The sequence below is a fragment of the Labrus bergylta genome, chromosome 15 (genome assembly GCF_963930695.1).
Source record: "Labrus bergylta chromosome 15, fLabBer1.1, whole genome shotgun sequence".
In the NCBI taxonomy this organism is placed as follows: domain Eukaryota; kingdom Metazoa; phylum Chordata; class Actinopteri; order Labriformes; family Labridae; genus Labrus; species Labrus bergylta.
Genome location: NC_089209.1, coordinates 9,946,388 through 9,956,986, shown reverse-complemented (window position 1 = coordinate 9,956,986; position 10,599 = coordinate 9,946,388). Strand labels below are relative to the sequence as shown.

Sequence of the window (10,599 nt, the reverse complement as noted above, 5' to 3'; positions counted from 1 at the left end):
GATATTGTCTTATTCCTGAATAATTAAAATAACCGAATACAACATTAGCAATTAACAAATACAACATACTACTAATATTTGAACGAATCGGTCATAATGATCAACGGATATTTATAAGTAGAGACACAAGTGGTCTGAATTCTCCAGGAAAATTACACCCTTGTGTTAATCTAAAAAATGGATTATATTTGTTGAAAAAGTTATAAATAAGAATATATGTTTTATTTTTAAGTTGGGAAAACTTCCAAGATTCAAAATGATTTCATTGGTTGGGGTCATAGACTGTATATATATATATATATATATATATATATATATATATATATATATATATATATATATATATATATATATATATATATATATATATATATATATATATATATATATATATATATATATATATATATATATATATGTATATTTTTTCTTTTTTCTTTATCTTTTTTTTTTTCCTCAACTGTTTATAGATTCTTGTTTAAATTGCACATATATTTTTATCCCTGCACGGGTTATGTACATTTCTTGTATAAATCTGTTTTTAATTGCACAGTTTAAGTTTGATTCATATAGGGGTATTCTTTAAATCTTTTTTCTGGTTAATATATATGTATGGGAGGGGGTTTTGTGGTTTAATTTGTAACAAATGTTTCATGTCATGTCTTTGTAACCTGCTACTGGATACTTTGAATTTCCCTCGGGATCAATAAAGTATCTATCTATCTATCTATCTATCTATAAGAGTTATTAATTGCAGTCAATGGTTGGGATACATTTAGCCATTATTAAACAGTAGCATGCCGTAACAGTGAATACAATTTCATATTTTAAAAGTCCCTCGAGGTACGTTTGGGATTCACATGACTGTTAAAAGACATTTTAATGACCGAATCGTTAAGAGTTTCCTTTTATTCTGAAGTAAAGCGGATGTGGAGGCGGTGCTGGGCAGGAAGTAGACCGTTTCAACCAATAGCAGCGCGATACGCAAGTTTAGCGGGGAATTCGGTCCCTGTGTTCAGAAGATCTGTTCGCGGGAAGTTACAGTAACGCACCGGACCAGACGACCACAAGCTAACGATCTGTTAAACTTTAAAGAGTTATTGTTTTATTTATCGTCTCCTCGTACAGCGCAGGGATGCTGTTCCGCTCGATCGTGGACAGAGGAGTGGGCAGACGACGACAGAGTGGTGAGATTATCGATTTGAATGTCAATATATGTAATATGTTGGTTCCCTGTTGTTTTATTGCGCTATCTACATGGCTACTTTAAGGTCGCTCTACATCAGGAGTAATGAAACAATCTAACTCTTCTGTGTGATGATACACATTACAGTTGTTACATTGATTTTGCCCTTTTTCTGTTTTTTTTTATTTTTATTTTTTTATGTCTGTAGAAATGGACGTTCAAAATGGGCTTAGTTTACGTCACTGACGCTGCATGGTGTGGAGGCCAAAAACGAGATTAACTAATGAAGTCCAAAATATGCATGAAACGATTGCATCAGTCTTAAAACGTGAATGTAAGAAGGAAATATGTCAATCAGAAATGGTTGATGTCAATAGAATAAACTATTTTCACCATCCAAACCCGATATGACACGCCCAAAAAACAAAATCAGTAAAAATAAAAAAGAACAGGTAATGCATGAAAGCAATGAGATTATCTCCACTGTTGTGCATCTACTACCAAACTTTCTACAACAAGGAAAAGAAACAGCTGAGTGTTAGAGAGAGAACAAGCCCGTAGTTACTTTCTCGTTTAAAAATACAAAAACCTGCACTTTCAAACAGGATAAGTCAACAAAATGTATTCAGGAGATACAGTCATTGATATACTGTAAACTTCACAGGAAAATATAAGCTTAAAGCTGACTATTATCATGTTCAAATCAAGTTAATTTGAAGACATCTATTGAATTGAACCCATTCCTGCACAGCAATTGTGCAATAATCCAAACACATTACATCTATAGAGATCCATAGATCGGTCGTTGTTGTTTCTTGTAGCCAATGAAATTCTTAATCATGAGGATATGCTGCATCTTTGTTTACTTATGGGATTTTTACTCTAAGAATTCTGACTATACTATAGAGAGCATTTCTAAGAATTGTGAATGTTTAGACTGCACCTTTGTCAGAAGTCTAAATTGCACATTTGCGATGTAGAACGGAAGGTAAAGTGTATCAACAAGTAATCAAGGAACAGGACATCGCAAAGTGTTAAGTATTTGCTACTTCATGTACAAAATTTGCTATGAAATAAACATTTCTTTCTTAAATCTGTTTCGAATTAGTTAGTTTAAATTCATTTCGTTTCAATTCTTGAAAAACGTAGAACTGTTTTTTTTTTCCCCCCCAGAAAGTTTTGTGTTTTTATGCCATATTATGAAAACGGTAGTGCAAAATCCCCAAATTGAAATGCTGAAACTGATGTTGGAATTAACTTGCTGTATCTTCGACCAGCCCTCCATGCAGATCACTGGCACAGGTATCCTCTGAGTTCCCTGCTGGAAGGTTACCAGTGTGTCCGACATGAGGAACACATCTCCTATGGCAACCTGGGCGACTCTGTGCCCCCGTTTGGATTAGCTTTCTCCTCTGGTAACTTCCCACATGTTCCTACATGACAACTTCAGATGATATAAAAAGTATATAAAAAAAAATATATATATCTAACTGGCATGTCCTCTTTTCTCTCGTGTCCTTTCAGCCGGGAACTTGCATAATGTTCTGGCAGCAGCTAATGAAGAAGGCATTGTCCGGATCTACAACACAGAGAGTCGAGAAACCCCTCTTCTTAAAGGTATGTGCAGAGACTGCTTCATTTCCTACAGTGGCTGTGTCCACTGTCAGGCACATCAGTATTTAATGATGTGTGAATGTTTTTGCAGAATGGCTGGCTCATGAGAATGCTGTCTTTGACATTGCATGGGTACCAGGAGAGCCTCAATTGGTGAGTAAAAAATCGAATACTTTCCATATCGGAAGTCTATTTTGAATCATGATGTTAAGTCAGTAAATTCTAATCAAATACATTTATAGATTTATATACCAACTAAGAATTTGACTTTTTTTGTTTTCTTATTGACGTCTCTGCATTTAAAGCATACTGTTCATTCTTTTGGCATATAAACAAAGTCGCCTTTGAATAATCCTATTGGTCATGGAATCATTCACAGGTGACTGCAGCCGGTGACCAGATGGCCAGGTTGTGGGATGTGAAGTCCGGGGAGCTGTTAGGCAGCTTCAAGGGTCACTTATGCAGCTTAAAGTCTGTTGCATTCATACCACAGGAGAAAGGTAACCAAGACGGAAAAAACAATAAATAATCCTGACGGAGAACATTTTGTTCTTTGTTTTCTCTCAAAACACTCCAGAGATGCTTTGTTGATGGTGTTAAAGTTATGGCATTAGTAAGCGACGGAACAATTTCCAGAGAAAAAAAAATCACTAATGTATATAATGTAAAATAGACAGGAAAGGAAAGGGTGATCAACAATCCAGATTCATTATCTTTGTGTCTATAGCACTCTGTTGTGCCACATGTTTTAATGCTTTGTCCTCTATTACGCAGCTGTGTTCTGTACCGGGGCCAGAGATGGGAACATTATGGTCTGGGACACCAGGTGCAGCAAAAAAGGTAGATTAAAAATCAGATACAATAGAAGTAATCCCAAATGGTATGTTAGTGATTAAATAGTATTTTCTTGTGTGTGTCTTATAGTCAGTGTTTACTCAACCCTGATCTTTGTTTCTAATAGTCAGGGATATATTAAGTCTAATTGGGCTAATTACAGATAAGTAAGGGTGCCTCGTATCCTGCAGAGTGTGTGATCATGTATGTGTCTCCCTCTCAGATGGTTTCTACAGACAGGTGAAACAGATCAGTGGCGCTCATAACAAAGCCGAGACAAACCCCCCGACCAAAACCAAGAAGAGGCGGAGCAGCAGCACGCGTGGCATGGCTCCCAGTGTGGTGAGTTCTTTTTTTTTTTTTTTCCAACAACTGACCCTCTTCATAGGAACAAAGAAAGAGCGGGCTTATATTTGAGCGTGTCGTCCCCTCTTTCAGGATTCCCAGCAGAGTGTCACAGTGGTTTTGTTTCGGGATCAGCACACCCTCATCTCTTCTGGAGCAGTCGACGGGTAAGAAACCAGTGTGACTGACCGTGATAAATGAATAAATGTCCAAGCAAACACATGTGCATTGTTAATTATTATTATTATTTTTTCATTCCTCATACTCAGAGTGGTCAAGATGTGGGATCTGAGGAAGAACTACACTGCACACCGTCAGGATCCGGTTCCCCTGCAGTTGTATTCATACCCGGGATCTTGCATGCGCATGCGACTGGGTAAGTTCTACACACTAGTGGAAATCCATATAAACTAAAATACTCTGAGTCTAGTTGTTCAAATGTAATCTTCACCTGCTTGCTTTCCAAATTCGGGAATGGATCAGGCAATACAGCTTTGGGTTTTTATTGGAAAACTTTTTTAGTAGGATTGGGATAACTTTGAATCGGGAAAATCAGGATTGTCCTGATCCAAGCATAGAGCAAGATTCAGACCGGACTACTTTTAACAAAATGAAAAGAAAACCAGTCATGTAGGGATAGAGATAGGACGATGTCAGGGTTGACATGCGGGGAAAGGAGCCACAGGTTGGACTTGAACCCGGGCCGCCTGCTCGGATTACCACGCGATGTTGTAGATAAAGTAGAAATGAAGGTTTTAGTTTGTTTAATTAAATTACCAAAAAGTTGTCAGTGTAATAATAATGTCATTTAAAGCAAGCATGAGGAACTTCCTCTTTCCTGTTTGGACCCTGTGGACAGATTGTGCAGTGTCTCGTCCCATTTAGAGAACAGCTTATCCAGGTTTGCTTTGAAAAACCGGGACAGGAGTAAGATGGATTTCTGCATGTGTTGTCATTTTCAGGTTATTCAGGACTCGTTCTGGACGCCACCAGATCCAACGTCATGTGTAACTGCACTGATGATAATATCTACATGTTCAATGTCAGCGGGACAAAAACAACTCCAGGTAAACCCCGGTCTCCTCTCCGGGCTGTGCACACTCTAAAAGACACTAAATCATTGCCATTGCTTTTCACTAGATGGGGCTGCTAAGTAATGCTTCGACTGATAAGGGGAGCAGAGGGCAGAGAGAGAGGGCACTGTCTGACTGAGGAAATCAAGACAGACCTTTTGTGATCATACGAACCTATTCTAATATTTAGAATTTAAGATAGTCTGAAAAAGTTAGCGCCTGGGGTGGATGATGTATCGTAATGCTTAAAAGCAAAGAATCAGCTGTTAATACACACAATATTGTCACGCCGGCAGCCATTTTGTTCACATCAAAGTCCCAAGAGGACACATGTTGTATATGCCTGCATGTTAGCTGGATGAAATGATCCAACAAGCAGTTTCTTTGTTCGCTCTGTGAAATCTGCTGCTGCATTTTCCAACTCCTCTCAGCTCATGTGTTTGTTTGTTTGGATTGCTTTCATCAGGCTACGTTGCTTTCTGGTTTTAAAATCTAAAATCTGTGTTTTCTCTCTCCACAGTGGCAGTTTTCAGCGGCCACCAGAACTCTTCTTTTTACATTAAGTCCACTATTAGCCCAGACAACCAGTTCTTGGCCAGTGGCTCAAGTGACAATCACACATACATCTGGAAGGTACTGTTTTTTATGTTTTTTTTCATACATACCTAAACAGGAAATGTTTTCTATTTGCTAAGATTTAATGGAATTGCACTGGTATATTTGAGCATTCGTCTTCTGTTATCACACTCTAGATCTCCGACCCTACGCAATCTCCCATGACTCTCCAAGGCCACAGTGAGGAAGTGACATCGGTTGCATGGTGCCCCACAGACTTCACCAAGGTGAGGCAACACTTTGTGTTTCTGTCTGTGGATGCGTTTAAATGACTCACTGAGTAACCTATTCATGAATGAGCAGTTGCAGCTCAAGCCGCGCTGTTTGAACAGGCTTGGGAAATGGATTTAGGTCTCCATATAATCTCCATTTGCTCTGCTCTGTTGGCAGATTGCTTCCTGCTCGGATGATCACACTGTCCGGATCTGGAGGCTTCACCGGGGAATGGACGGAGCTCGGTCTTCGGTGGGAGAGGCCAACCTTGTGGGCTGGGCGCGTCATAAGACTCCCTCAAGTAAGTATTTCAACAGTCTTGAAGGAGCAGTGTTTTTCATATTGTTTTGTCATATCAGAGAAGTACGGCGTTGCTTTCTTTGCTTCAACTGCAAAAACATCAAGTAGGCTATGCATGGTGTCGCATATGAAGTGACCAAAACTTCTGTTTTATTTGAAGGGCCTGCAATTCAACCTGAAACAACTCCTGCAAAGACCAAGGCAACACAGAGTCCTGTTGGCCTGGCATCACCCCAGCTCGCCGCCTGTGCTCCCAGTGGAGCTGCCCTGCCTCTGCCCTCCATCACCACCTCACCTCTCCCCTCTCAGGAAGCCAAAGCTGCAGCTGCTCGCCAGAGGACCCCATCTTCTATCAAACAGTGGTTGTCCCCGAACCGTGGCTCTCCCGCCCAGGTCGCCCCTCCGCTCCATAAGGTCCTGAACCCGTGTCCCCAGAGCCCGGCGAGCGGCTCCTCTCATACAGAACGGCGTGCAAAACGCAGGCTGGAGACTGGAGACGATTCCCCTTCAGGCTGCAGTACTGCGGAACAGTGTGACTGTGTAAATGAACTTTACCCGACGGCAAAAAGAAGTCGGGTCCTGTCTGGAATCTGCTGTCCAACTCGAGAGAGCTTGGCGCGAACGAACTGTGATGCAGAAATCAGCAAGCAAGCGTCGCCGAAACAGAGCGGCAAAGAGAATTTCACTCCAACAACGATCGACTGGTTGTCAGTGATGGGTCAGAAGATGAGGAAAGATCAAGGAAGCCCCAGTTCTCCAAGAAGCCCCATTGCGTCAAAGAAACAAGACAGCAAGACACCAGCTTCACCGGTAAGAAAGCATCAGAAATCCCTTATCTTTTTTAACATTGTGGTATGGGAAAAGTCAGTAGACAATTCCTAAGTCTACGTACAATTATTACTATCATAACTTAATACTTTATATTTCATTCTATCTACACTGAAGGCATTGATAAAGGATTGATCAATCCTTTATTATTACTTATTTTTCCATCAACGTTTGCCGGCTGTTCAGATGAGCTTTGTGTTTATTCCGCTTATTGATGTTTTTTTGTTTTTTTCCAGACTATCCGATCTCCACAGGCCATGAAGAAAATCTCCACATACTTCTCCAGGAGGCCTCTGGAATGAACTCTTGTACCAGCCTCACGCTCTGTGCTCCTGTTTTGAAATACTATCTATTTTTTATATTGAGTATTTTTTTTTTCTTTTTTAACCTGAACCCACAGACAAAAAAAAAAAAAAAAAAAAGCCTCCAAGAACACTGAGCCGTGACAAGATTACATGAACCTGGGCTCTCTGGCTATTTAAAAACCATTGTTCTGAATATTTGATGCTGTGTTTTCACATCCCAAGAGGCTGCTTTTTAATTTGAATTGGGTCATAGGTTTTCTAGTTGCCTCCTACACAAATTTCTGCTGCTTTAGCAGAATATCTAGTAGAAAAACAAAGTTACATGTTGCTGGGGAATATTCTTATATCGCTCAAAACTAACAGCTAGTGTTGAACAAAAGAAACACATTTATTAAGTTGCACAGAAGGTCAACCACCAGGTCAGTTTATTTGTCATCTTTGAGCCATGTGATGAACTTAAAAGCTTCATCTCTGATTTTTTTTTTCATGTTATCAGTTTTGACCTTTTTTTTTTTCTTTCTGTGTAATCTTGTAAGAATTCAAATTGCATTGTGTAATTTTCTTTGAGCAAATGCTTAAGTTGTTTATATGTACAAAATAACCAATGATTGTTGCATGGCTGGTTTGTATTTAAATTGAAAATAGTCTTCAGTATTTGTCACATGCATGTGTTGCATTTATGCCTCTACTGCTGAGGAACGGTCTCTCTTAAATTAAATGCTGTTCACAGGTTTTTCTTTCTGTCTGTTTGATTTGAATAGTTTTAGGAGCATGTAGAGTTAAAATAGGAAAAATGTGAACAAAGTCCGCATATAAATGGTGTAATGCCTCTGATCTTGATTAAAAGCCCCTTTGCCCAGTCCTGGCATCGCGGGTTGGAAGCCTGAAATAGGCTGCAAGTTCTATTCAATGCATAGGGATTACTGGCGAGAAAGTTTCAGGAACAACTTGGCCAAAGCCTCATGTAACAAGATTATCAAAAATTTAGATTATGTACAAAAAAACAAGTATAAGCAATAAGGCATCATGAACAATTGTAAACATAATTTAACCAAGTTCTCATAATTCAAAAGGTATCTGCCCCAGGATTTTTTATACTGACCCCAAACGATCAGTCATTAAAATAAATGTGAATGCAGAGAACTGTTTCGCTGGGTTATCAGTTTGTTCACTACTGTGCTTCACTTCTGCTAGTCTGAATCATTAGTACTATTATGTTGGATGAATAAAAATCGTTGCTTTGTTTCTATTGAAAAACAACAGGAGAAATAATTAGAATCACTGAATATAAGATGCATGGATGATTTATTATCCTGTTACACTACATAAATATATATATACATAAGACAACATGTTCTGCCAAATGTTTTTTTTTTTTGTAAAGATTGCATTTATTATTTAAAACGGTAATGGTAAATTTCGTCTCCTACTCTAAATAAACCATGATGATATGATTTAGAGAGGATGTTCTGCGGAGACTAACTTTAACCTTCCCTGGTCAGTCGTCAAGTACTACCGCTGCCACGCCTCATCCGACGTCACGTATTTGTTTTCACATATCACATGTTCCGAACCCAATCTCTGCGCTGCATTTGATTGGCTCAAAAAAGTTTACAGCGCTTCGATTCCCTGCTTCTGATTGGCCAGTTGGGGACGTCACTCAAATGACGCGCAACTGTCAGGCTCTGCAGTCTAACCGTACAGTCAAACCCAGAGGCGAACAACGACTGAACGGCTTTTTGCACAGAGGGGGGAGGACTGTACGTACCGAGCACGACATCCCAAATGTTTTGTTTAATTTACGAAACACGGTCTTAAAAAGAGTGCGTGGAAACATAAATAACGTTTCCAGCGGGGAATATAGTCGGCGTTTCTCCGTTGTGGACGCGGCTAACTTTTAAGAGCTAAGTGAGAATCCGTCGTCGAGCAAAATTGAACTTCATCGATCGCAGATAATTCTTCTTGAAACACTCAGCGGAAGTGCAACAAAAACCAGTGCTCCCACCACATGGACTCGGTGTTTTTATCAAGAACAACTTGTATTTCATGGGGCAACTAGCCTTTCTAACTTTTGTCTTTCTCCTCCCCGCAGCAGCAGCGGTTCAAGCTGCTCTAGAGGCTCACTTTAACGCCAGCTAATTTTTTTTTTTTTAGCAAGCTAGCTAGATACGTTAGCTGCCAAGCTAGCAGGGCTGCGAGTTTTGCTACTCTCCGGACTTATCGCGACGTTATCCCGATAACTTTTTTTTTTTTTTTTTTTTTAAATGGTAATTAGTTTAAAACGTTCAGCAACAGGTTGACGTTTTTTATTTTTGCCTACACGACGAAACTGCTTTAAAATAGCAGAATTAAAAAAAAAAAAAAAAAACGTCACTACTTCGCTTACCTTGGTTGGCCTTAAAGTTTTACTGTAGGAAGCGAATACTTTTTTGTTTCGTGTTTTCAAGATCGCTCCCCCCCCCTCCGTATTTCTAAGAACAAGTAACCCCAAATGATGCATCCTTTGGACGCAGTGTAACCCCCTAACACCGAGCGACCATGTTGGATTATACAGAATAGCATACGACTTGGACAAGGGGGGGGGGGGACGAGCTTCAAGTAGCGCAGTTGGCTCTTTTTATTTTTTTTTGTGCTGATGCGAACAGAAGAGGACACCTTTCATTTTTAAAACGTAGGGAGATACAACATCTTTTCTGAAGTGCTCGTACGTTTTCTGCGTCAAAATGTCGGCCATCTCCGCAGCCGAGAAAGTGGACGGGTTTACGAGAAAGTCCATGAGGAAGGCCCAGAAGCAGAGGAAATCCCAGGGCTCTTCTCAGTACCGCACGCAGACCGCTCCGGTTGAGCTTTCACCTCTGCCGCAGCTCAAAGGTAAGAGGATGAAGCTGGGTCTCTGCCTCTTAAAATAGAGACATGACCACTGTGTTGCTTGTGTTGCAGAAGTTACATTGAGCATTTTCAATAACCAGCAATCACGAATACAATGAAAGCAATGTGTACAAACATTTTTACATATTATCCTGTGCATAAAATCTACAGCAGGGATGGGCAACTTTGGTGACAGCAAGGGGCCACATTCATTTAATTCTCACTGCCAGAGGGGCCAAATTGTAGGATACACAAACGATTACAGTCAATAATGTCTCAAATTTAACTCAACATATTACCAGTGATCAAATATTAGTATGCACATATTTCTGCTTTTCATGATTTCATGGCAGATTTTGTCATGTTTTTCCTTCATGTTTCCCAATAATTGATATGTAAAAAAAAAAATTGTCCCCAG

The 10,599-nt window shown here is 39.7% G+C and overlaps 2 protein-coding genes across 3 annotated transcripts in view; both read left to right on the top strand.

Annotated features, from left to right (window-relative positions):
- Window positions 1-1,007: 1,007 nt before the first annotated feature.
- dtl (denticleless E3 ubiquitin protein ligase homolog (Drosophila)) lies at window positions 1,008-8,045 on the top strand. The gene is made up of 15 exons (XM_020628500.3): window positions 1,008-1,187; window positions 2,464-2,601; window positions 2,711-2,803; window positions 2,892-2,953; window positions 3,180-3,300; window positions 3,575-3,640; window positions 3,858-3,976; window positions 4,073-4,146; window positions 4,249-4,355; window positions 4,942-5,046; window positions 5,573-5,685; window positions 5,805-5,894; window positions 6,058-6,181; window positions 6,341-6,990; window positions 7,245-8,045. The coding sequence occupies exons 1-15, from the start codon at window positions 1,136-1,138 to the stop codon at window positions 7,308-7,310; spliced, it is 1,980 nt and encodes a 659-aa protein (XP_020484156.2). The 5' UTR covers window positions 1,008-1,135; the 3' UTR covers window positions 7,311-8,045.
- A 965-nt stretch (window positions 8,046-9,010) lies between these two features.
- ppp2r5a (protein phosphatase 2, regulatory subunit B', alpha isoform) overlaps window positions 9,011-10,599 on the top strand; it is a 39,875-nt gene continuing 38,286 nt past the window's right edge. For both annotated transcript variants that reach the window (XM_020628046.3, XM_065963461.1), the window contains exon 1: window positions 9,011-10,184. In XM_020628046.3, the coding sequence (XP_020483702.1) occupies window positions 10,037-10,184 (148 nt within the window). In that variant the 5' untranslated portion in view covers window positions 9,011-10,036. The remainder of the gene's footprint in view (window positions 10,185-10,599) is intronic.

Coding starts and splice junctions, on each gene's coding strand:
- dtl (XM_020628500.3), top strand. CDS start 1,136: ATGCTGTTCCGCTCGATCGTGGACAGAGGAGTGGGCAGACGACGACAG. Junction 1,188..2,463: donor GGGCAGACGACGACAGAGTG/GTGAGATTATCG, acceptor ATCTTCGACCAG/CCCTCCATGCAGATCACTGG. Junction 3,977..4,072: donor GTGGCATGGCTCCCAGTGTG/GTGAGTTCTTTT, acceptor CCCCTCTTTCAG/GATTCCCAGCAGAGTGTCAC.